Raw genomic sequence first — 25,782 nt, 5'->3', positions numbered from 1 at the left:
CACAAAAGAAAGGTCATAAGATTAGGAATAAGTAGAAACTTTATATAAATAATGTAAATATAAATCGCTTTCCACTGAATCAAACTTGATAACATCTACATGAGAAAAAGGAAACCCTAGAAAACAAGAGAATGAAGTAAGCAAGATTAACCGCCGAACCCATAAAGTGTTCTTCCTTGCCTCTTGAGAGCATAGACAACATCCATAGCAGTCACGGTTTTGCGGCGAGCATGCTCGGTGTAGGTGACAGCATCACGGATGACGTTTTCAAGGAAGATTTTAAGAACACCGCGAGTTTCCTCATAAATGAGACCGCTAATTCTCTTCACACCTCCCCTGCGAGCAAGTCGCCTGATAGCCGGCTTGGTGATTCCCTGAATGTTATCGCGGAGAACTTTCCGATGACGTTTTGCTCCTCCCTTTCCAAGACCCTTTCCTCCCTTGCCGCGTCCAGACATCTTTTGAAAATAAAACGATTTCGTTTGGAGAAGAAATAGAGGATGGGATTTGTGCTTTGGACTGTACAGTTTATATAGGAGCTGTTTCACTGCGGGAAACAGGGTGATCGTTCGATGGATAGAGTAATCAACGTTTTAAATTTGTAATCCGCGTGATTGGGCTTAAACAAATCGCAACCGTTGATTAGTTTATATGGATGGCCAGATGATCGCGATCTATAAGCGTATTGGATCGTGGTTTTTTTGTTTTAGTTTTGGTTATTGGTTTGAATTTCCCATCCTCGCGCCTTTTTTCCGCTCAAAATTTGTTTTGGAACTTAACATTATAAATATTTTAAATAATAATCAATTAATTCATAAATAATTACATTTTTTTTTTATTTCCTTTTTACTACAAGAGAAACTAATTTAAACAAAACAGGTGAATTCAAAAGGAAATTTGACTATAGGATTATTTTAAAAAATAACAAGCTTTCAATATATTTTTGTAAAAATAACATTTTACTTATGTAAATTCAAATTATCCTTAATAAATTTTTTTCTGCTTATTCTTTTTCTCTTCTACTCTCTTCTTCTCCCTCAGTAAAGGTGAGTTCCCCTCTAACGGCACGTCTATCTCAAGCAAAATAACGTCTTCTTCTGCCTCCCCTCCCGACGTCTAATATTCCTCGACGACTCTATAACATCTACGCTAGATTTAAAAATTGTAAATAATATTTTTTTTATTTCGTTTTTACTATGAAAGAAAAACTAATTTAAAAAAAAAAAAAAAACATGTGAATTCAAAAGGAAAATTTAATCATGTCCCTCGTAATAGGGTTATTTTAAAAAATAACAAGTTTCCAATGTTATTTGTAAAAATAACCTTTTACCTATAGTAAAAGTACAAATTATTCCTAATAACTTTTCTTCTTCTTTTCTCTTTTACTCTCTTATTTATCTCTTCTTCTCCCTTAGCAAGGGCGAGTTCCCCTCCGACGACACGTCTATCCCAAGCAAAGAAACGCCTTCTTTTGTCTCCCCTCCCGACGTCTGGTATCCCCACGACTACTCTATAGTATCTACACTAGATCTAAAAATTATAAATGTGATTTTTTTTATTTCCTTTTTACTATGAAAGAGAAACTAATTTAAACAAAATGTCGTGACCTGTTTGATCACGATCTTGAACAGCTTTCTTTGGTAAGTGAATGTTATATCTTATATCCAGAATTGTGTAAGATGAGAATGGGTTGAAAAGAATAAGACAGAAAGTAAAGAAGATCTTGATAATAAAGAAGAAGAAAGAAGACGATATATTAGAAGAGATGAAAAGTACAATGTTCAAAGTCATAATCATTTACAGCCATTCTATCCTTTATTTATACTAATATGTATTTAGATTATTATTATTAAAAGCCCAATTAACTTCTTTAAAAGTCCATTTAACTTTTGGCCTTTTAAATGATATTAAATCTAAAGGACCGTTTCTGTTTCTGAACAGGTTTCATTTATAGTTTCTAAATCGGTTCCCGTATTATTCTCTAAGATCTGAAGTGAACTGGTTAAAGTTGCTGGACGGTCACGACATTCCCCTTCTCTTAAAGATCCCCTCGTAGAACGTGGCTTACTTCCAGGAAATCGTTCACAAAAGTCTGGAAATTGAGATCTGAAGAACGTCCAATCTTCTCATGTGTCGAATCTTCTATAGGGGTATGTGTCTAGTGAACTAGGGCTTGAGCAACACTATGGCCTCTACGTCTAATCATCATCCTTTCTAATATATTTTCTGGTTGTAGTTTAATTTCTCCATCTTCTCCAACTAACGGCAATGTTGTTTGTACAGCTTCAAGTGGTCCAATCTTAGCTCGAAGAAGAGAGACATGGAACACCGGATTAATCCTGCAATTTTCAGGTAATTTTAACTTGTAAGCTATTTGCCCTATTTTTTCCAAAACAAGAAAAGGTCCAAAAAACTTAGCAGATAGTTTGATGTTTCTTCGTGTAGCTGCTATTGTTTGTCGGTATGTCTGGAGTTTTAGGAAAACCCAATCTCCCACTACAAATTATCGATCTTGTCAATTCTGATCAGCATACTGCTTCATCCGGTTTTGGGCAATGGTTAGATTGTCCTTCATTATCTGGCATATTCGAGTTCTTTTGGTATGAAGTCTTCTACTGCTCCTACTGAAGTTTTGGTCATTGTTCCCAATGGCAGTGGAAGTGGAGCTAATCCGTACAAAGCCTGGTATGATGTTAGTTTTAATGACGTGTGGAAAGTGGTATTATACCACCACTCTTCTAAAGCCACCCATTTGCTCCATTGTTTTGGTTTGTAGCCGCTCATACACCTCAGGTAAGATTCTAAACATTGATTTACACGTTCAGTTTGTCCAACAGTTTTTGGATGATATGTTGTACTTAATAGAGATTTGATGCCAATAACCTTTAACAAATCCTGCCAAAAAAGACTAATAAATATAGGATCTCTATCTATCACAATAGTCTGTGGTAGCCCATGTAACCTATAAATGTTTTCAACAAATAAATTTGCAATTTGTGTTGCAGTATAAGGATGTTTTAGTTTGATAAAATGAGCATATTTTGTAAATCGATCTACCACAACTAACAATGTTGTAAAACCGTCTGATATTGGGAGTCCTTCAATAAAGTCCATGGATATGTGTAACCACGGTGTGTCTGGAATTGGTAATGGTTGTAACAGTCCTACTTTCTTAGAACTTTCCTTTTTGAAACGTTGACAAATATCACAATTTTTAATTAGCTCTTGCACTTCTCGTTTAAGTCCTGACTAGAAAAAGTTTCCTTTTACCCTTTGATATGTAGCCTGTATGTCTGAGTGACCTCCTAAACTTGTGTTATGCAGAACATTTAGAATTTCTTCTCTTAGAGTTCCTTTACTGCCCACACATATTTTGTTTTTATACTTGATGATATTGCCCTCATTTTTGTATAATGGACATTGATCAGGTTGTGAAGCCAACAAAACTATGATTCCCTGTATTTCTTGGTCCTCTTTGTAGGATTCCTCCACCTCTTTCTGCCAAGTTGACGTAACATTGGATAACATAGATAATGAAGCCGATTCTCGTCTCGATAGGGAAGCTGCAGCCATGTTGGTTTTTCCCTGTTTATACATTATTGTGTAATTGTAGATACCCAATTTTTACACCCTAGATACCTGATAAAAAAAAACCGGCCCGAAATAATACTCATGTTTGTTTATTACTCTGTTTTCCCAACCCGTGACATGTTCATGTTGTACGTTTTAAAAAATCTTGAATTTTGAGTATAATATTACTATTTGCAAATTTGTGCAAAAAATGCTCAAAAAGAAGGAAAACAAGAGAACGGGTCAACCCGAGTCAACCTGCCAACCGACGAGTCAACCCGGGTCAAAGATGGATCAAGCACGTGCCAAGTAGAAGTGGAAAAGAGTGGACTGGTCTTCTAAAGTGGGAAAATCGGATTATTTGAAAAGTGGGTTATTTGAAAAGGGGGATTATTGGAAAAGAAAATCAAGAATCCTTAAGTTTGAAGTCCCCATGGAGCTTCCATTCGAACCCTAGACATCATGAATTTATCCCGGCTTCAATACTGGATGAAATTTAATGATGTTGTATGATTTGAAAAGAGAAATTAGTCCTCTTTTATATGGTGTAGCCCAATCTCCCATTGGTGCCCTATATCTAGACGAAATCCGGTCATGAGTGGAAGGTGTTCCTGAAAGGTTTAAACCGAACACCCTTTCACTTAAAAATTCGTAACTTGATCTGTGCTTGATGGTTTTGAATAATTCAAGTTGGGTTGGAAGGATGACTCGCATATATTTCCAATGGTACCATTTCCAAACCGTGATTCTAAGGTTAAGGCCCTCATTCGATCTGTACAAGGGAAGCAGTACTACCGATTCAAATTCTGGGAGCTAGTTGAAACTATGCCACACTTCAAAGCATCATAACTTTCGAACCAATGATCCATTTCGAATGTATGAGCTACTGTTGGAAAGCTCTTTGAATCAGCTCTCCAATGATATCAAGTAATTTTCCCAGTTCGTTGCATAACTCATCCCAGATTTCCCGTAGTGAAGCTGGTACAAGAACCGAAAGGATAAATAGTTGAAGACTTTGAAAAATCATAACTTGAGATACGAATGACCATTTGGGCTAATTCAAAAAGGAGGTTCATTCTTATTATGTTGGAAATTTGTCATAAAAATTTTAGAGCCATTGGATCCGTGATGCGATCAGGGTTATTCTTTTAATGTGAAGGTGCAAAGAAAAAAAATGGAAAAGGAAAAACAGAAAGAAAAAGGGAAAATACATATTTTTTTTATTTATTCCAAGCGTACCCTCGACTTTATTTGATAATTCCAAATGGACCCCTGTGCAAAAAAAAAAGAGAGATTGGTTAAAGAGGGCAGTTTTTAGTTCTAAAGGGAGGGTTTTCAGATCAGGTTTGGGGAGAATTTTTTAGTTTTCTGGAGAGGTTTTCAATCCAATTCTTGAGAGAGAAAATGGCAGTTCCATTTTAGATTTCTTAAACGAATCCCATTCTTGGAGGCTCCGTTCTGTCGAAGAAGAAGCAAGATTCAATAGAGCAGGAAGAAGAAGCAGTTGCAGCAAACTCATACGAAGAACAACAGTAGGTTCCGGCCAGAGCTCTTTCAATTTCAGTCTATTTGTTTCTCATTTTCAGTCTACTTCGTCTGTATTTGCCATTCAGGTAACTCCTACAACAATGTAGACCTTTATTCAATGATTGAGGCATCAATTATGTACACAGATGTTGTTTATTTGTTTAGGGTTTCTATGGTACCATTTAACTGTGGATATTAAATTGCAGGTTTGCATATGAAATTTGTTTAGTTCGATACTGTGTTACTGTATTTTGATTTGGATTGTTGGATGAACAATCAATTGATAGGTGTTAGTCTGGATTTAGCGTAGTCATAGGATTTGATTAGAGTACGTTCTATCCAAAGTCTCAGTTTCGTTTTGAGAAAACTGTGAATGTTCTCGTCGATCGAAAGGAAGGGCAAACAAGCTGTTTTCTTTCTTTTAGTTGCTCTTTCTGTGGCTATTCTTCAATTGAAATCTCGTTGTCAAGGAAAGGTGACTCTGATTCATACACGAGTTCCCGGTGGTTAGGCGAATGGTCACGGCGATTGCGATCTGGAAGAAAAAGAAGATCCAGACGATGTCGATCCGGTATCGCCATTTGGGAAACAATGTCGATCCCTTCTACTTGAGATCGGGATCTGTTCGAATCGACCGAATGAGTCACAAAAGAGGATGGAGACGGAACCCCTGCGAGATGAACGGAATGACGAAGTATCGTCTTCGTGCAGTCTTCAGTTGCAGGTGCAGGGTCGCCGGAGACAGGTGAAGAGCTGACATGTTTATTTTCTAATTCTGTCACATTCATTTCCTCCAACTTCTGTTGAGGTTGCAAAGAGGCCCCTGGGCCTCTTTAGTTTTTAAAATAGCATAAATACTTTAATTTCAAATTAATTATTTAATTCGAAATTAAAGTAGTCCCTAAACTTTTTCCCTCCTTCAATTGGACCTCTAAACTTTCTTTTCTTTTTATTTTAATTTAAAACTTCCAAAAAATAAAAAAATAAAAAAGTAAAAAAACAAAATTAAAATAAACTTAGGTCATGTGTTGTTTCCCAATTTTAACAAACCACCTTAAAATGATGATTCTAACATTCAAACCACTTTCAAACTATCTCAAATTTTCCCAAAAATTCCAAAATATTATTTTTTTCAAAAATAATTTTTCCCGGAATTTTTTAGGGCCCGTTTGGAAAAATTTATATCTTTGCAGTGTCATATCGGGGGTTCTATAACTCCGAAAATTCCAAACTCAATTCCTATGAGCTCCTAATAATATTTTTGACTATCATATGAATTTTGGGAATTATTTTTGAAAATGACTCATTTTAATGAGTTGTACTTAGAGTTTTTCTTAACTTTGAAAATTCTAAAAAATGGGAAACACTTGGGACCTTGAGTTATTTCATCATCTTCTCTCCTTTGTCCAAAGAGCATTATATTTCCAATCTTCAACCCGAAACTTTGTCCTTGTCGTTCACATTTGTATGTCCTCCCTCTAGAATCGTGACTCTTGTTTTTCCTGAGAACTTTGCTATATGCTCTTCGATGCTTTTCAATGCTTTATCCTCTTCAAACACCCCATGAATAGGACTAGCCCCTTGCAAAATGATTAAGATTTTCTCACACAAACAAAAGAGTTCTGAACTCAGAACGAAAACGTAATAATCTTTCAAACATCGTATGGCCAATTACTTAGGAGTAGAGACTGTCTGTAAAGACAGGCGTATAGGACATAGCGCTGTAGGCCCTTTCCTAATACGTAACCAAACACCGAACTCTTAAAATGAATCTCTGATTTTTCTTTTCTTTAGTTTCTTTTGGAAGTAAACTAAAGTGGCGACTCTAAAGTCAATTAGATCGATACATTTGTGAGTGTATCAATTTAAAACCTGTACGGGCCAATTCAATTAAAAAAAAAGGAGCGTATGCCAATAAAAAAAAGGGGGGGCACACGCGCCAGAAAACGGAAGTGAACGAAAATGAACGCGTACAGTAATTAAACCCAAGTAGTTTAGATAGCCATCTTTGTTGTAAAACTGTAGTAATTTTTTGTTCCATTAGAAATTTCAAACTTTGATGATCCGTTCTAATAATAAAGTGTTGCCCATATAAGTAATGTCTCCACTTTGTAACTGCCATCAATACCGCTAATAGTTCTTTTTTATAAGTAGAGAACCCTAAATGAGCATTAGATAAGGCTTTACTTAAATATGCAATAGGTCGTCCCTTCTGCATTAGAACTGCCCTAATTTCATAGTAACACGCATCTGTTTCAACTTCTAAATTAATGTTGAAATCGGGTAATGCTAATACAGGAGTAGTAACGAGTGAATTTTTCAAATTTGTAAATGCCTTTTCTGCATCCTCTAACCATTTAAACATCCCTTTCTTCAAAAGCCCGTGTAGAGGTTTGCTAATAACACCAAATTTACATACAAACCGCCTATAGTATCCAGTTGGCCCTAGGAATCCTCTTAGAGCCTTTATATTTTTTGGAACTGGCCACTCTTGTATGCAACTGATCTTTTGTGGATCGACCTCAACACCTTGACCACTAACAAAATGTCCTAGATATTCCAACTTCTTTAATCCAAAAGAACATTTGGACAGTTTAACGAATAAACTATTGGCCTGCAAAATTTTCAACACTTCTTCAAGATGGGATAAATGTAATTCTAAAGTAGTACTGTAAATGAGAATATCATCAAAAAAAACTAATACTCCCTTTCTTAGCCATTTTCGGAAAATTCCGTTCATGAGTGCTTGAAAAGTTGCAGGTGCATTAGATAATCCAAAAGGCATAATTCGGAATCCAAAAGGACAAAGTACTGCCACTATCGATAAGTATTGTTACTTTTCTCTTCTTAATTTGTCCCACGATCTTTAGAGTAGAGTTACTTGCAGTACCGTTTATGGTTTGAACAGACAGTTCTCCTCCATCCCCCATTGTATCATCATTTGCTACTTCTTTCAATCTTAGTTTTTCTTCCAACTCATCATCTAATTCAATCATGAACAATTGTCGATTTGCACATATATGACCTCTAGTATATTTTTCATCACATTTAAAACAAAGACCTTTCTGTTTCTTTTTCTTGTATCGATGCCCAGTTTACAGATCGAGCATGTTGTTCTGAACTTGAGGTTATTCCCTTATCCTTAGTGGTATTCGTCCATGCTGGTTTTGGATGATTCGTCTTTATGGTCTCTCCCGCAGTTCTACTCGGTTGTTTAACATTCTTTGGTAATGGAGCTAAGAATTCATCTTTAGCATTTGCTAGTCGAATTGTTTTGTCTAATGTTTCAGGTTCCAACAGTTTCAATGCCTCTTTTAATTCATCACGCAAACCACCCAAGAAACTTTGAATATAATATCCTTCACTTTGAGGAACATTCTTGGAAATGACCAATGATCGTAACTCTCTCCACTGGTCAATGTAATTAGTTAGTGTCCCGGTTTGTCTTAGTTGATGAAATTCAATGATAACATTTTGGTGGCCCACTTCTTGAAATGCTAGCAGAACTTCATTAGTAAATTCATCCCACGATTGAATTGAATGATCTACTAAATAATCTGTGATCCAAATATCAGCTCATCCCGTAAAAAAATATATAGCATAATTCACTTTTTTGTAATCCTCCATTATGAAATTTTCGAAGAATAGGTTTGCCCTTCGTACCCAACCCCTTGGATTTGTTCCATCAAACTTATCAAGATCGATTCTAGGATTTCTTAGTGATAAATTCCCTATTGATTGTAACCCCATCCCTTTTGTTGTATGTGGATCGTATGTTGTTTTAACATAATTATTGTCTGACAGGTTTCCATTTGGTCGTCGGAAAATGCCATCTCCTAGAGGTGTGTCTTTCCTTCTTGCGTTTGAAGAATTGGTCCCTTTTGCTCTTTCATCCGGTTGATTGGTAGATTTTGGTATTGATTCACAATTTGCTTTTATATTCTCCAAAAACTATGATTGCATTGTTTCCAGTCGTCTAGTCGCATCTTGTTGTTGTCTTGCAATTTCTTGTTGGTGTCTTGCGGATTCTTGTTGCATGAACTCAAAATGTTTCGCGTTCTCTTGTTGTAATAAAGTGAATTGAGAAATAATCTTTGATTTTGTTGTTCTTTGTTCTTCTTGAATTAATTGATGTATCTCTTCGACTTTGTTTGTGAAGGTTGCCTCTACATTGTTAATTCGCTCGCCTAATTTTTGAAAATTTTCTTCTGTAGCTTGTGATCTCGTCATATTATCAGCGAAAGTGTTGTCGAGGATAGATGGTGTTAGAATTTGTATCTCCCAAATCCTACCAGCTTGAAAACAATCTGTAAAAACACAAGAAAGAAGAACACAAGAACACACAGATTTATAGTGGTTCACTCAAATTGAGCTATATCCACTTCAACCACCACCAAATTTACTATGAAGAAGAAGGAATACAGAGTTTCTTCCTCACACTTTATCTCTCTAGAATTCTATCTACATCATGTAAACCCTTAATAATTACATATTTATAGGATAAACATTCATGTAATAAAACTAAATAACTTTGGTCAGGCCCAAGCCCAAAACCAAAAAAAGATAAACCCAATGAACTCTAATTAACAATGTAGAGTTTATTATAAGTGTAGGCTCCATAACTCAACAATCTCCCACTTGGAGACTAACTTCATCATCTCTCGATCGGTAGTGGCTTTCCATTCGGTTTCTTAACGAAGAAGATCAACTGAAGTTGCACACAACTTCAGTTTCTCATTTGTCACAGTTTTCGTCAACATATCAGCTGGATTCTCACTCCCGGGAATCTTCTTAAGAGCTAATACTCCATCTTCTAAAGCTGACCGGATGAAATGATAACGAACCTGTATATGTTTCGTCCTGCCATGATAAACAGGATTCTTTGCCAAATGAATGGCACTCTGACTGTCGCATCGCAACACACTTCCCTCATAGTCTTGACCCAATTCTCGCAAAAAAGGTTGTAACCACATCATCTCCTTAGCAGCTTCTGTCACAGCAACATACTCTGCCTCACAACTAGAAAGAACAACAATCTTCTGCAATTTTGAAACCCAACTGATTGCACTACCTCCCAGAGTATAAATGTACCCTGTTGTGCTCTTCCTACTATCAACATCACCACCATTGTCAGCATCAACATATCCTTCCAAACCCATATTAGACTTTCGAAAACACAAAGCAAGACCCGTACTTCCTCTTAAGTATCGTAGTATCCACTTTACTACTTCCCAATGTTGTCTACCCAGATTGCTCATTAATCTGCTAACAACTCCCACTGCATGTGCTATGTCTGGTCTTGTGCAAACCATCGCATACATAATACAACCAATGGCAGAGGCATACGGAACAGTTGCCATGTAATTTTTCTCCTCCTCTGTTGAAGGCGACTGATCTTTAGATAGTCTGAAGTAACTAGCTAAGGGGGTAGTAACTAGTTTTGCATCATACAAGTTGAACCTGCTAAGAACTTTCTTCACATATTCTTCTTGTGAAAGCTTGAGAACTTCTTCATCCCTGAAAATTCTCATCCCAAGGATTTGTTTTGCAGCACCCAAATCTTTCATTGCAAACTTTTCAGACAACTCTTTCTTAAGCTTGTTAATCTCATACAAGCTTGCTCCAACAATCAACATGTCATCAACGTAGAGAAGAAGAATAATGTACGATTTATCAAACATCTTGATATAGCAGCAATGATTAGCTTCACACCTCAAAAAATTGTTACTTTTCATGAAGCTATCAAACTTCTTGTACCATTGCCTTGGAGCCTGTTTCAAACCATACAGACTCTTTTGAAGCTTACACACAAGCTCATCTTTTCCTTTGATTTCAAATCCTTCTGGTTGTCGCATATAAATTTCTTCATCTAGATCACCATGAAAAAAGCAGTTTTGACATCCATTTGTTGAAGATGAAGGTCTTCTTTCACAACCAAACTCAAAATAGTTCTAATTGTCATCAATTTAACTACTGGAGAGAAGATTTCATTGTAGTCAATATCTTCTTTTTGTTGAAATCCTTTCACAACCAACCTTACCTTGTACCTCATGGTTTTATCATGTTCTTCTTTAATCCTGAAGATCCATTTGTTGTGAAGTGCTTTCTTTCCCTTTGGTAGCTCGGTAAGCTCCCAAGTCTGATTCAACATCAAAGAGTCCATCTCATGTTTCATCGCAGAATCCCACTTAACCGATTCATCAGATTGTATTGCTTCCTCATAGCATTCAGGTTCACCTCTATCTGTCAACAAGATATAGTTTAGAGATGGAGACCACCTCTCAACTAGTTTTCGATTCCTTGATAATCTTCTCAACTGTATAACTGGTGTTTGCTGATTTACCTCTGGGGCCACATTCTCAACGATTTCATCTTCAACAACACATTGTTCTTCTTCGACAACCGGTATATATTCAGCTGAAAATTCTCTCAAATCGACTGTACCAGTCTCTTCCAACTTGGAATCACCACCTGATGTCTTCCCAACACAATCTTTGTAGAGAACCTGTTCATTGAAGATAACATTTCTGCTACGAATGATCTTCCGATTTTGATTATCTCAGAAACGATAACCAAACTCGATATTACCATAACCAATGAAAAAACATTTATTAGACTTTGGATCAAGCTTGCTCCTATCACATTCATTAATATGAACATATGATAAACATCCAAACACTTTCAAATAAGAAAGGTTTACCTTTTTATTGCACCAAGATTCTTCAGGAATTCTGAATTCAAGAGGAACAGAGGGTCCCCTGTTTATCAAATAGGCAGCAGTATTAATAGCTTCTACCCAGAAGGTTTTAGGCAGCCCTGCATGCAATCTCATTCTTCTAGCACGCTCGTTCAATGTTCGATTCATTCTTTCAGCTACTCCATTCTCTTGAGGCGTTCGGGGAACAGTCTTCACCATACTGATCCCATTCTCAGCACAATACTCTTTGAAATATGAATTGATATATTCACATCCATTGTCGGATCTCAAGCACTTAACTTTCTGATTTGTTTCATTGTCAACCAAAGCCTTCCACTTCTTGAAAATAGCAAATACTTCAGACTTGTGCTTCATAAAGTAAACTCATACTTTTCTTGTTGAATCATCTATAAAAGTCACATAGTAGTATGATCCGCCAATAGAAGAAACAGGTGCAGGTCCCCACACATCAGTGTGTACCAACTCTAGTCTTTCTTTCTTGAGCTCTTTCTCAGTTTTTAAGAAACTCACCCGTTTTTGTTTTCCAAGAATGCAGGTTTCACATAACTGATGTTCAATAGACTTCAGTTCTGGAATCTGCCCATTCTTCAAAAGAATTTTCATCCATTTTTCGCTCATATGGCCCAACTTGCAATGCCACAGCTCACTGTTCTTCGACTCATTAACTACAGCAGCAACTGATTCTCTGCAAGTTGAAGTCGTATATAACGTTTCAGTTTTGTGACCTCGAGCAACAACTATTGCTCCTTTAGTCACCTTCCACGCACCATTTCCACAACTGAAATTGTGACCTTCTTCATCAAGTTGTGTAACAGAGATCAAATTGCGTATTAAACCTGGAATGTGTCTCACCTTATTAATCTTCCAAACAGAACCATTTGCCATCTTCAATTTGATGTCACCAATGCCAACAATATCCAGTGGCTCACCATCTGCGAGATAAACTTTCCCACAGTTTTCAGCCACATAATTCTCCATTAATTCTTTGTGAGCAGTGGTGTGGAAAGACGCTCCTGAGTCCAAAACCCATGAATCTATCGGGCTATCAACAGACAGAAGTAACGTATCATTGACAGATTCTGTAACAACGTTGGCTACATCATTTTTATCATCACCATTTTTCTTCGGTGCTTTGCAGTTCCTCTTTAGATGACCCTGTTTACCACAATTCCAGCACTCAAATGTCCGCCCAGACTTGGACTGACTCCTCCTACTCCTTGACATAGATATGCTCTTACCTCGGTTGAAATTTCTATCATTACCTATTCCCCTGTTTTCCACATTCAAAGCAGAACCTTTGAATGTTTCACCAGAATCAATTTTACGAACCTCTTCAGCAAGAATACGATCTCTAATTTCAACAAATTTTAGTTTAGCATTTCCAACTGAATTACTAATTGCTGCCCTCATAGGTTCCCAGCTATTTGGTAGAGATGCTAACAAAATTAGGGCACTAACTTCATCCCCAAAATCAATCTCAACAGATAGCAATTGATTCACAATTGTATTGAATTCATTCAAATGAGTAGTGACAGAAGTACCATCAACCATTCTTAAGTAAAAGAGTCTTTTCATTAAGTGTACCTTGTTGTTAGCAGATGGTTTCTCATACATATCAGAAAGAGCTTTAATCAGACCCATGGTGATCTTCTCCTTTGCTACATTGTGAGTAACTGTATTGGCTAGCGTCAATCGGACAACTCTCAAAACCTGTCTATCAAGGAGTTTCCATTCAGCTTCATCCATCTTCTCTGGTTTCTCACTCAAAGGAACATGAAGCTTCTTTCCATAGAGATAATCTTCAATCTGCATTCTCTAGAAGGCATAATTTGTTCCATCAAATCTTCCAATCCCATGTCTATACTATTCTCACTTGCCATTGTTTCCAATGCTCAGATCTAGCCTAGCTGCTCTGATACCAGTTGTTATGATTTGTATCTCTCAAATCCTACCAGCTTGAAAACAATCTGTAAAAACACAAGAAAGAAGAACACAAGAACACACAGATTTATAGTGGTTCACTCAAATTGAGCTACATCCACTTCAGCCACCACCATATTTACTATGAAGAAGAAGAAGGAATACAGAGTTTTTGCCTCACACTTTATCTCTCTAGAATTCTATCTACACCATGTAAACCCTTAATAATTACATATTTATAGGGTAAACATTCAGGTAATAATAAACCTAAATAACTTTGGTCAGGCCCAAACCCAAAACCAAAAAAAGATAAACCCAATAAACTGTAATTAACAATGTAGAGTTTATTATAAGTGTAGGTTCCATAACTCAACAGATGGCTATAATACCAATTGTCGTGACCCGTTTGATCACGATCTTGAACAACTTTCTTTGGTAAGTGAATGTTATATCTTATATCCAGAATTGTGTAAGATGAGAATGAATTGAAAAGAATAAGACAAAAAATAAATAAGAACTTGATAATAAAGAAGAAGAAAGAAGACGATATATTAGAAGAGATGAAAAGTACAATGTTCAAAGTCATAATCATTTACAGCCATTCTATCCTTTATTTATACTAATATGTATTTTGATTATTATTATAGGGATTATTATTTTTAAAAGCCCAATTAACTTTTTTAAAAGCCCATTTAACTTTTGGCCTTTTAAATAATATTAAATCTAAAGAATCGTTTCTGTTTCTGAATAGGTTTCATTTATAGCTTCTAAATCGGTTCCCGTATTATTCTCCAAGATCTGAAGTGAACTGGTTAGAGTTGCTGGATGGTCACGACACAAAACATGTGAATTCAAAAGGGAAATTTGATCATGACCCTCATAATAGGGTTATTTTAAAAAATAACATGCCTCCAATGTTATTTGTAAAAATAACCTTTTATCTCTGGTAAAAATACAAATTACCCCTAATAACTTTTCTTCTTATTTTTATTCTTCTCTTCTTCTCCTTAGCAAGGGTGAGTTCCCCTCCGACGACACATCTATCCTAGGCAAAGAAACGCCTTCTTTTGCCTCCCCTCCCGACGTCTGATATCCCCCAACGACTCTATAACATTTACGCTAGATCTAAAAATTGTAAATATTTTTTTTTTCGTTTTTACTATGAAAGAGAAACTAATTTAAACAAAACATGTGAATTCAAAAGGGAAATTTGATCATGACCCTCATAATAGGGTTATTTTAAAAAATAACATGGCTCCAATTTTATTTGTAAAAATAACCTTTTACACCTAGTAAAAGTCCAAATTACCCCTAATTACTTTTCTTCTTATTATTCTTCTTCTCCCTCAGCAAGGACGAGTTCCCCTCCGAAGACACCTCTATCCCAAGAAAAGCAATGCCTTCTTCTGCCTCCCGTCTCGACGCTTGATATCCCTCCAGACGACTTTATAGCATCTACGCTAGATTCAAAAATTGAAAATATGATTTTTTTTTTCTTTTTTACTATGAAAGAGAAACTAATTTAAACAAAACATGTGAATTCAAAAGGGAAATTTGATCATGACCCTCACAATAGGGTTATTTTAAAAAATAACAGGCCTCCAATGTTATTTGTAAAAATAACCTTTTACCCATGGTAAAAGTCCAAATTACCCCTAATAATTTTTCTTCTTCTTTTTCTTCTTCTCTTCTCTTATCCTCTCTTATTTCTCTCTTCTTCTCCCTCAGCAAGGCGAGTTCCCCTCCGACGACACGTCTATCCCAAGCAAAGAAACACCTTCTTCTACCTCCCCTCTCGACGTCTAATATCCCCCGACGACTCTTTAGCATCTACGCTAGATCTTCAATAAACACCGAAGATTGTACCATCCCGTTAGCCCCCGACAATTGTACCATCCCGCTAGGTCTCCAACAAACGTTAAATCAACGGGTAAGCTAAATATTGCTTTGTTTTAGCTAAAATAGTTGTTATTAATCAATTGGGATCGCAAAGTGCACTTTGCGTTGACGCAAAATGTATCTTACGCTTGCGCAAATTGCAACTTACATACTTTGTTGCAGTTTGTTTTAGTTAGTATAAAGTTGTGACATTGTTCTCTATCCATAGGTTTGGCCACTATCAAGGATGATAATAATGGATGAGATAGGAAATAGGTATGATGTTAAGAATATTACCATTGTTTTCTATTGCCTTACAAAAATGTGTTTTGGCCAAAGGGAGAAACCTTATGATGTGAATTATATAGTCCATTTCTTTTAAAGGTGAAAGAGCCGTTAAAGATTTCATCAAGTCTTTAAATTTTGAATGGACAAGGGAAATATTTTATTCCTTCTATGGAATTAAACATAAACAATAAATGCCTTTTTATGACAATGATTTAAATGCTAAAGAATAAAATTTTATGATAGTGGTTTCTTGTCATGTGTCTGGACAGGTTGAATCTTTTTAGAGACTGTAAATTCGGCGCTGGGTGATGCTTCTCTAGAGAAATATAAAAGCTTCAGCCAGTTGGCTTTGTCTTAACCAAACCCTTCATGGATGGTTATTGTGGACAGGCCAACAAGGGCAGCAACAGATAGACTAACAATTACTTCTTGCTGCTTTTAAACCACCTTTCTTCATGCTCTAGTTTCTTGAATGTGTGAATATTCAAATTTATGTGAACTTATATATGATGTTTAATTGTTTTAGACATTTATATTATGTGAAATTTGACAATTATTTGGGGTACCCAAGACACATGTACTATAAAGTATGGATGCAATTATTTGTTTTACTTAAACATGTTTTGTTGAAGTACAAATTTATAAAAAAAAAATAGGATATTGTTCTTATTTGAATTCAAAGACAAAAGAAGGCAGAAGCATGCAATTTTATATATAAACAAGAGGGCATAATGCAAAGTGTGACAATTCTTAAACCCGATAACCATCTACAAACTAAAAGGAAGCTATAAGAAGATGGAAAGGAGGAGACCACACAATATTTAATACACAAATCCTAAATATTGTTGCTTGAATCATTCTCCAACTGATGAGCATTCCCAGAAGAGGAAGAATGGTTGTTAAAATTACTCTTTAACAAGAAAGACTAAATGCATTTGTTAAGGATGATAAAGCGGTTTGCTCAAACTCGACTCCAATATCTCTAATTTATCGTAAGCTCCATCATCATCAACTCCGACGACTCTTTGCTTTTTGGATGACCTTTCAACTTTTGGGCTTTCACGTGGAGAATTAACATGGTAGCTTGAATTCGGGGTATTCAACCCATGTTGAGAAGAAAGTGATTCGTCAACAGAAACTCTCTTTGTTGACACCATGGCACCATTATTATCCAACAATGGCAGTTCAGATGAAGCTGAAGTTGCTGGATCATCAACTTTCACTAGTAAAAAGGGGAAATATCTAGCAAATATGGCGATTGGGGTTTAGAAAAATCGCTACTACTGTTCACTATTGGAATTAAATCTAATCGCAACTAATCATGTAATGATGATTGTTCTTTAACCAATAGCTACTATCTAGAATTATTTATAAGTGGCGATTGGATAAGTAACCAATCGCCATGTCTTGAGTATATAAACCTATTTTATATGTCTTAAGTATATTAACAAAAAAAAAAAAAAAAAAAAAAAAAAAAAAAAAAAAAAAAGAAAAAAAAGAAAAAGAAATAAAAGAGTTCACTAGAGGAGAGAAGAGTTCTCTCTAAAAAGAATCGCCGCACACATCGATTCAAAGCGGTAGGGTTTCAGGTTTTTGCTTAATCGATCGGAGAAGAAAATGAGGGAAATCATCAGCATTCACATCAGACAAGTTTTACTGTCTCTTGATGGGAACTTTACTATCTCGAACATGGAATCCAGACTAACTGCTGTGGAGAATGTCACTTCTCTCAGGGAAAAGTTGAAGCAGAAGCCTCCTCGATACCGATGGTTTGCATTTCGATTTTCATCTCATTCCTTTCTTTCTTTCTTGCATTTGTCATCGATTTCGTCTTTCTTCTTCTTTTGCTAACTTTAGTATCCGTTGCTAATTACAGTGGCTAGATATTCCTTATCGCAAGGTAAAACTTCGGTCACTTTCGATCTGATGGATTTGGTCTGTTGTAGATCTCTGAAGGGAATCAAAATGAAAACATAAAGAAATGATCATAAACTGAGTAGAAACGGAGGAATGGAACCATATAAAGAGCCTCAAGAGCTCACCAGCTCATCTAGTATTTAGTAATTTCTTTTGTCATTCCATCATTCTACTTTTATCCTCTCTTCATCATCTTCATCATCATCATCGGTTTTTCCATCCATTGTTGGCTCACAGATTGAACGAACGAATTCTTCAGATTACTGCCGCTACAGTTACTACTTCCGCTTGAATCATCTGTTACTTTCTCCGTTCTCCTCACCATTTCCCTTTTCAGTTTGTTTATCCTCGATTGAAATATCTCGCCACTTTCTACAGGTAATCTGATTCTGATCTCAAACTCCTTATAATATATTATGTTTATATTCTTTATCTTATTCCTTTATTTTCATTTCGTTTCTTCTAGGTTCCTCCTAAGGAGGAGGCTGGACATTGTGATGTATTTTGGCTATCAATCATATAATTGAGTGTTTTCCATGTAGCTTTTTCCTCACATTGCGTGTCCGTCACATACACATCGGTTTCTTGCATATTATTCCTTGCTCTAGGTATATGTTGATGACGCAATGAGTTTCTGTTCAACAATTAAGATGAGTGCGGAGGAGGATTGTTTAAATCAGAATCCTGATGGTTTTCAGGATAATAATAATACGAGTTTTAGATTTGAAATAGATAATACCATGGGATACCTACTTGAGAGATCAGAGAGATTATCCAATGATATTCTCGATTTGCTTCCAGCTGATCCTTTTGGTATGGATTTTATCTATACTTTTACTGAAGTTTTTGATATGGAAATGGATTCTCTGGGGTTTATTTGTGATGATATTGAGATGGAACTAGGGGAGGACGAATTCTTATATAGAGAATTGGAGGAGGTTAATGAAATATCAATGGAGTTTCTTGTAGGATTAGGGATAGCACTATCTGATGGTGATCCGGTAATGGGTGATAACATAGAAGAGGTGATGTATTATGGCTACGAGAAATATCGGGATGATGAACCTAATAACGAATGTGAAGGGTGGTCATCGATTAATTGTGCTGGTAAAAATTATTTCGAGGATTGTCCACCTGATGTATTGTTTACTATACTTGGTTACCTTGGTGTCAGAGATCTTCTTAATATTCAAAGTGTTAGCAAATGTTTTTGCGATACTATTCGAAACAGTTCTCGTCTTTGGAACTGTATTCACATAGACCGGACATTGAACACCAGGCTCACTGATGATAATTTATTATAGTTGACTAGTAGGGCACGAGGAAATCTTCAATGCATGAGACTTGTACAATGTACTAGAATAACTGTTGGTGGTTTGAGGCTAGTGCTTGAAAGCAACCCAGGGCTGATAAAGGTTAGTGAGTCTATAATTCTTTGAATTCCTATTCCATTTTCTTTATGTAGTTATGCTTCAAATATGTGATTAACCTTTAGGTCATGCTTGCTTGGGTTTAATTGGAATATAGTTTGCATTGGGGGTCTGGTTCCTATTTTGTTTTTTTTGGTGGTACATATAAACTATGATGGAAAATTCTTAATATTAATAATTCTTCCACTTTTCCAAAAATAAGGAATTGAATTGTAATAAGAAATGGAATTTAAATTCTAAAATACCCTTATCAAACATATGTATTATCCTGGCTGATTGTTTTTACATTTTCTTTATTGAAATTGGAGGTTATATTATCTTCTTTTGGTTATGTAGCGAAACTCACTGATTTTCTCTTCCAAATATAGCTTAGCATTCCTGGTTGCGTGAGACTCGACATGGAAAGTATCTTGTGTTGCTTAAAGTCCTTCAAGTCCTTAGGCTTCCCTGGAATAAAGCAACTTAGTGTAGGCAATGTTCAGATTGTTACACAGGACCAATTTGATGAGCTAAACTTGTTACTAAATATTGATCACAAAAAGCAGGTTGCTTCCTACAAGCCTCGGTTCTACGGTGCTGGGAACTTATACTTGTCTTGCACTGATGATCGGCCTATTGATATTGAGAAATGCCCAGGGTGCCAGAAATTTAGACAGGTCTATGATTGCCCTGCAGAGAGTTGTCAAGGATCTAGTGCTCAATTATGTAAAGCTTGTCTCTTTTGTATTACAAGGTGCATAAATTGTGGTCACTGCATTTCTGACAAGAATTATGAGGAAATATTTTGTCTAGATTTTGTCTGCTTGTATTGTTTGATGAAGATTCTAAAATGTCAGGAGGAAGACAGAGATATATAGACAAACAAACAGAAACAGTATGTGCCAGGGCTTTCCTTGACCAGCTTTGTACAAAAATAGTGGATTAAGATGTGAGTACCACCAGGTGAAGGGAAAAACAAGAGAAAGAAATTGATCAAGATGTATATAATTTTTTTTTACACTGTTCTTTATTGTCTTGTGGTATTGAAGCATATGTATCAGGTGAGTTAATCTTTATATATGGCTTACCTTTGCCTTGTTTTTTTTATTAGTGTTCTTTTTCTAGGTATGAGTTTGGATAATTTAAGTGCTTGTTTTATTTCGGGTTATTTTGGGTTAAATGACCAAACAGTTTTTTTTTTTAAATAAAAATATAAATGTCTATGGCGATTGGTTAAAATACCGATCGCCGTTTCCCACAGTTAAAATACCAATCGCCGTACCAATCGCTATATGATTTATGTAGTATCGATTGGTTATTACACCAATCGTTATAGACATATCTATAACGATTGATTATTTACCAATCGCCGTTGCCAAATTATGCAACAACGAGTAAATTCTGTCGATTGAGAACGATTGGTACATGACCAATCGCTATAGGCCTATAACGTTTGGTTTGGAGGTTAATAGCGATTGGTTTACCAATCGCTATATGGTCTTTTTTACTAGTGTTTATTTGATTCCATGGCTGAGATTTTTTCATCTACTACTTCAGATAGGACTCCAATGCGTCTTTGTTGCTCTTCAATTATTTTTTTTAAATACTTTCCTTGGGCTTCTGCACCTCTAATTGCTCATGAAGCCCTTTTTGCACTTCCATCTGTAGCTTCAACGCTTTTGTGATTTGAAGCCCACTGCTATAGTAAGCCTTGCACTCCCATCATTCTAAGAACACCTTTTGGAGTAACACTTACAAGAAAAACTACATTAAAATCCGTAAAAAACAGTAAAAATGAATGATATTTAATTTAACTCACGATTTGGGTCGCCCAATTGAGCAACAACTTTAACAAAATGTTCGTGAAGCTCGTGTGTCCAATGTAATCGTTTCTTTGAGGAAAGACTATTATTAGGGTTGTTGTTGTTACCACCATTCATGGATTCGTCCATCATTATTCAAACTCACTATTATTTAGTCTGTCCAAACAAAGAAGAAAAAATGATACTTTATCACTAGTAAAAAAAATGTTTTTTATAATGAAAGTTAGTAAGCTGTTACGGATCTAATATATTAATATCTGTAACGACTCTAAATAGCCGTTACAAATATTAATATATCTGTAACAGCGTTATATTGTCGTTATTGATGTATAGTATCAGTAACGACTATTAGAAAAAGATAAAAATATATAATAGTAACCGTTGTATTCGTTACTGAAACTTTGCCACCGCCGGATCATTATATTTCAGAAGAAGCTCATCTGTTGACTATATGTTCATCAAAACGGAGATCTCGTGGACCTACCATGACTGCAAAAAAGCTTAAGGTAAGCTGATTTGTTTGATATGGACACTAACTTTGATTTCTTTAATCCGACGCTGCATATGAATGTGGAGATCTTTTTGGGAATGTTCTCTTTCTCATGTTATATGGGTTGATTGAGGTATGATTTCAATCTCTTAAATTTCTCTATTGATCGAAGAATTATTGACGCAAGGAGATGATGATATGTATACATTTTGAAAAGTGATTTCTGTAACTAATCGTAAACCACCGCCGCCAGATGAAGACGACCGTCCGCTCCTTAAATCTAACCGCAATCCGGAATCTACGAACCCTGCGCCACCGCCTTCCGAGACTATCGAGGAGTTGGAGAAGAAATTTGTTGCTTATGTATGTACAGAACGATGTGTATGGAACAATGGGTCTCGGCGAGCTGCCGCTGACGGAGAAGATACTCATTGGAGTTGTGCTAGTCACACTCTTGATGTTGATTGTTTATTACGTGATTTGTCGGATTTGCACTATGTTTTCGTCTCCAAATCGAGCGGATGAACATGAAGATTATGCGCATATGTGTGGATGGAGGAGGGCTGTGATTATCAGGTCTGAAAAGTTCCTCTCTAGGGCTATTCTTTTTGCTATGGGATTTTACTGGAACAAAGAAATTCCTCTTCATCAAGAGGTATATATATTGAGATGGTTTTGATAGTCTCTTCTTAATTATTCCTCACCATCATTGTTTTCTTCACATAATTAAGCATGGAGATTGTAAAAATCAAGCTGAAGACATTGAAAGACCTGGAGTTATCATATCAAATCATGTACCATATGTCTTACTTCTTCCCAAGCTTTGTAGCTGAGGTGAATTAACTTGAAATTTTGCAGTATCATCAGTTTGCTCTTACATATTTATATTCTTATACTGATTTTTACTTTGTTTGTTTACATCTGATTTCCTTTTGCTGAAGAGATATGGAGGAGCAAGAGGCTCTCTCCTCTGTCTCCGATGTAAGTGAGCACCCTTTAAATTGAGATATCTTCACTACCGCAAACATGACCCTAAACGAGCAGTCCACAATAGAAGAAGCAGTTAACCCATGTTTTTTCTTTGGTATTTCCTCACGCAACATCGCTCTGCTATGAGATCACCAAGTATTGTTGGCACATCTTATCATATAATCAATAGGTGCAAGAGTGATGTCGCACAATACACACTCTTATGATACCTTCAAGCAAATGGCCCTATGCCCATATGCAACTAAGCAAGCAAAATTTGTGTTTTACACCCTCTTATTAGATATTTTTTTAGTGTAATGTAATGTCAATAAAAACTATATGGTTTGTTTTGAGTTAAGCATCTTAGTCTCTAATAGAGTCACCAATTTCTATACGCATTTAAAAATGTCTCATCCCGATAAATTCATTCGAGACATATTTTGGCTCCATGTCTTGCCTTCTTCTCGATTCATAAGTGTAAGGATGATGAATTTTAAGGATAGTGCGTGTGTGTTCGAATGAATCCTCAAAAAGGATGTGTTTGACTCAAAATAGGTGGCACCTTATTTGCTATTTTTTTTTTTAAATTAGGAAATAAAAGTTTAAGAAATTCTTTTGGGTCTAGTGCTTGGTTACGTGTAGAAAAATGTATTGGCGCTTTCGGTCATCTTCTTTAGCTTATTCACTTCGTATCTATCATCCGATAAGGAAAATGGAAGAAGTTATGAGATTGAAAAAGACCAAGAAAAAGAAAGAGAATCAGGGTTCATACGCGGTTTGTTTTTGACTACGCATTGTTTATAAGCCTATGAAGTGCTCTAGGCCACCCCTCTGTCTGTCTTATAGTTGCGTGAGAAGGGCTAACGAAGAGAGATCCCTATGTCGTCTAATCCGACCTCAGACTCTTTCTTCCCGACCAATTTGACTCTTTGACCCCAATTATTTAGGTGGTATCCCGAGATTAAAGAGATCGAATTCCTCTCGGAAACACACGAAAGAAAGATATGAACATGCTAAGGTTCACACGCCCGTCCAAAATAACCGATCTTTACTCCAAAAACAACTTTACATTATAGTTTATTTAAATTTTGTCTAAACTAAATTACAACTTACGTTTAATGGGTCATGCCCATTTTGTCTAAAAACATGCTTATAAGGCATTCATGATAATAAGACGTAGTTATAAAAGTTAAGGATAAATTTACCTATCTTTTATTTGAGATGGAAGAAGTGTCAAAATCTGAAATTACCTAAATTTGAAATTAAATTTTATATAGGTCAAGAAAAATATAAAAGTCATTTAACATTTTTTTTTATATATTTTTGGGAATTATAAAGTTTAAGTTGTGATATCATTCTAATAAAAATAAAGAAAACTCTTATTATTATTATTTATTTTTTTTTTTTTATTGTTGGTACTGGTGGTTTTATTTGTATTTACTATTTGGTTCTCTATTTTTCATTTTATTTGTTGCCGTATTTGAACCTTATTTTGAATTCACCTTTTATATAAATTAGTTTCTCTTTTCATAGTAAAAAGAAAATAAAAAAAAATCACATTTACAATGTTTAAATAAAATTTTGGTTGAATGTAATTATTTATGAATTAATTGATTATTATTTAAAATATTTATAATGTTAAGTTCCAAAACAAATTTTGAGCGGAAAAAAGGCGCGAGGATGGGAAATTCAAACCAATAACCAAAACTAAAACAAAAAAACCACGATCCAATACGCTTATAGATCGCGATCATCTGGCCATCCATATAAACTAATCAACGGTTGCGATTTGTTTAAGCCCAATCACGCGGATTACAAATTTAAAACGTTGATTACTCTATCCATCGAACGATCACCCTGTTTCCCGCAGTGAAACAGCTCCTATATAAACTGTACAGTCCAAAGCACAAATCCCATCCTCTATTTCTTCTCCAAACGAAATCGTTTTATTTTCAAAAGATGTCTGGACGCGGCAAGGGAGGAAAGGGTCTTGGAAAGGGAGGAGCAAAACGTCATCGGAAAGTTCTCCGCGATAACATTCAGGGAATCACCAAGCCGGCTATCAGGCGACTTGCTCGCAGGGGAGGTGTGAAGAGAATTAGCGGTCTCATTTATGAGGAAACTCGCGGTGTTCTTAAAATCTTCCTTGAAAACGTCATCCGTGATGCTGTCACCTATACCGAGCATGCTCGCCGCAAAACCGTGACTGCTATGGATGTTGTCTATGCTCTCAAGAGGCAAGGAAGAACACTTTATGGGTTCGGCGGTTAATCTTGCTTGCTTGCTTCATTCTCTTCTTTTCTAGGGTTTCCTTTTCTCATGTAGATGTTATCAAGTTTGATTCAGTGGAAATCGATTTATATTTACATTATTTATATAAAGTTTCTACTTATTCCTCCTAATCTCATGACCTTTCTTTTGTGCATTGAGATTTCAGTTTAATGTTATGAGTACCTCTGAAATGGATAATTTCAGTTTAAACCATCATAAATGTTCAAACATAATTGCATCTTTCTGCATATGAAACTGATAAATTGCAATTTTTAGTGACAAAATCTCTAATCAATAGGAGGCCGATGATTTAACAGTTTGGTGTTTGATGGGTTATGAGTTCAGTTCGATTTGGTTTTAGTTCTGTCTTAGAATAATTGTGGTATCAAATTTGTTGGCTATGAACCTGGATTGTTTTAGAAATGGCAAAACCTATACAATACCCTATAATCCCATTCCCTTCTTTTCACCTTTTATCTACCAAATTCAACCGGCAGAATGCAATAGGGTGAAATTCTTTGTATTATTGAACGGGGAAGATCTATACCTTATTATTGAATCTGGAAGATTTATACCTTAATTCGAATAGACTAGAATGTTCAGTTTAACAGTCTTGAGATAACTTATTCTTATATGATAATCAGCTGAATGGATTTATTGAAGTTATAGGTAATCGGTGAAAACAAAAACCTTCAAAACTATGTTCCTGAAGAGATTGGAAATTGTACTAATTTAGTACTGATTGGACTTTCTAAAACTGAGTATTTCCAGTTTCTTAGCTATTAGCAGTCTGCGAGAAAGTTGGAGACTATTACTCTTTACACAACTCTTCTCTTAGGCCAGATGACTGCACCTCTTTACATAGAATTACTTATATGAAAATGGACTTAATATTTTTGGGGACGATTCCAATGCTCGTCTAGAAGAATTTGATCAGAACTTAACAAAGTTTGAGGAACTTCAATTGAGTGTCAACCAGATCTCTAGCAAATCCCTGAGCTC

General features: G+C 35.8%; 5 protein-coding genes across 7 annotated transcripts; 4 read left to right on the top strand and 1 right to left on the bottom strand.

Annotated features, from left to right (window-relative positions):
* LOC124944682 (histone H4) lies at positions 1 to 504 on the bottom strand. The gene has a single exon (XM_047485004.1). It carries the CDS (start codon positions 456 to 458, stop codon positions 147 to 149), a length of 312 nt encoding a protein of 103 aa, XP_047340960.1. The 5' UTR covers positions 459 to 504; the 3' UTR covers positions 1 to 146.
* A 4,410-nt stretch (positions 505 to 4,914) lies between these two features.
* Positions 4,915 to 16,185, top strand: LOC124909749. The gene is made up of 5 exons (XM_047450396.1): positions 4,915 to 5,183; positions 5,568 to 5,842; positions 8,902 to 8,939; positions 9,312 to 9,391; positions 16,171 to 16,185. Exons 2-5 carry the CDS (start codon positions 5,613 to 5,615, stop codon positions 16,183 to 16,185), a joined length of 363 nt encoding a protein of 120 aa, XP_047306352.1. The 5' UTR covers positions 4,915 to 5,183; positions 5,568 to 5,612.
* Positions 16,186 to 17,461: 1,276 nt separating this feature from the next.
* On the top strand, positions 17,462 to 20,334 carry LOC124944680 (F-box protein SKIP14-like). 3 transcript variants are annotated; one of them, XR_007099953.1, is made up of 5 exons: positions 17,462 to 17,670; positions 17,778 to 17,961; positions 18,056 to 18,196; positions 18,285 to 19,233; positions 19,617 to 20,334. XR_007099953.1 is itself a non-coding variant. In XM_047485002.1 (4 exons), exons 3-4 carry the CDS (start codon positions 19,156 to 19,158, stop codon positions 20,103 to 20,105), a joined length of 567 nt encoding a protein of 188 aa, XP_047340958.1. In that variant the 5' UTR covers positions 17,462 to 17,670; positions 17,778 to 18,196; positions 18,285 to 19,155; the 3' UTR covers positions 20,106 to 20,334. The 3 variants fall into 3 exon arrangements, 1 of the variants encoding a protein (XP_047340958.1); XR_007099954.1 differs by having other exon boundaries at positions 17,848 to 18,196; XM_047485002.1 differs by having other exon boundaries at positions 17,778 to 18,196.
* A 1,312-nt stretch (positions 20,335 to 21,646) lies between these two features.
* On the top strand, positions 21,647 to 22,234 carry LOC124944681 (lysophospholipid acyltransferase LPEAT1-like). Its single transcript, XM_047485003.1, has 2 exons — positions 21,647 to 21,673; positions 21,794 to 22,234. Exons 1-2 carry the CDS (start codon positions 21,653 to 21,655, stop codon positions 22,217 to 22,219), a joined length of 447 nt encoding a protein of 148 aa, XP_047340959.1. The 5' UTR covers positions 21,647 to 21,652; the 3' UTR covers positions 22,220 to 22,234.
* A 2,188-nt stretch (positions 22,235 to 24,422) lies between these two features.
* Positions 24,423 to 24,906, top strand: LOC124944683 (histone H4). The gene has a single exon (XM_047485006.1). It carries the CDS (start codon positions 24,469 to 24,471, stop codon positions 24,778 to 24,780), a length of 312 nt encoding a protein of 103 aa, XP_047340962.1. The 5' UTR covers positions 24,423 to 24,468; the 3' UTR covers positions 24,781 to 24,906.
* The last annotated feature ends 876 nt before the right edge of the window (positions 24,907 to 25,782 follow it).

Source organism: Impatiens glandulifera, chromosome 7 (genome assembly GCF_907164915.1).
Source record: "Impatiens glandulifera chromosome 7, dImpGla2.1, whole genome shotgun sequence".
In the NCBI taxonomy this organism is placed as follows: domain Eukaryota; kingdom Viridiplantae; phylum Streptophyta; class Magnoliopsida; order Ericales; family Balsaminaceae; genus Impatiens; species Impatiens glandulifera.
This window is presented reverse-complemented; position numbering and strand designations above follow the sequence as displayed.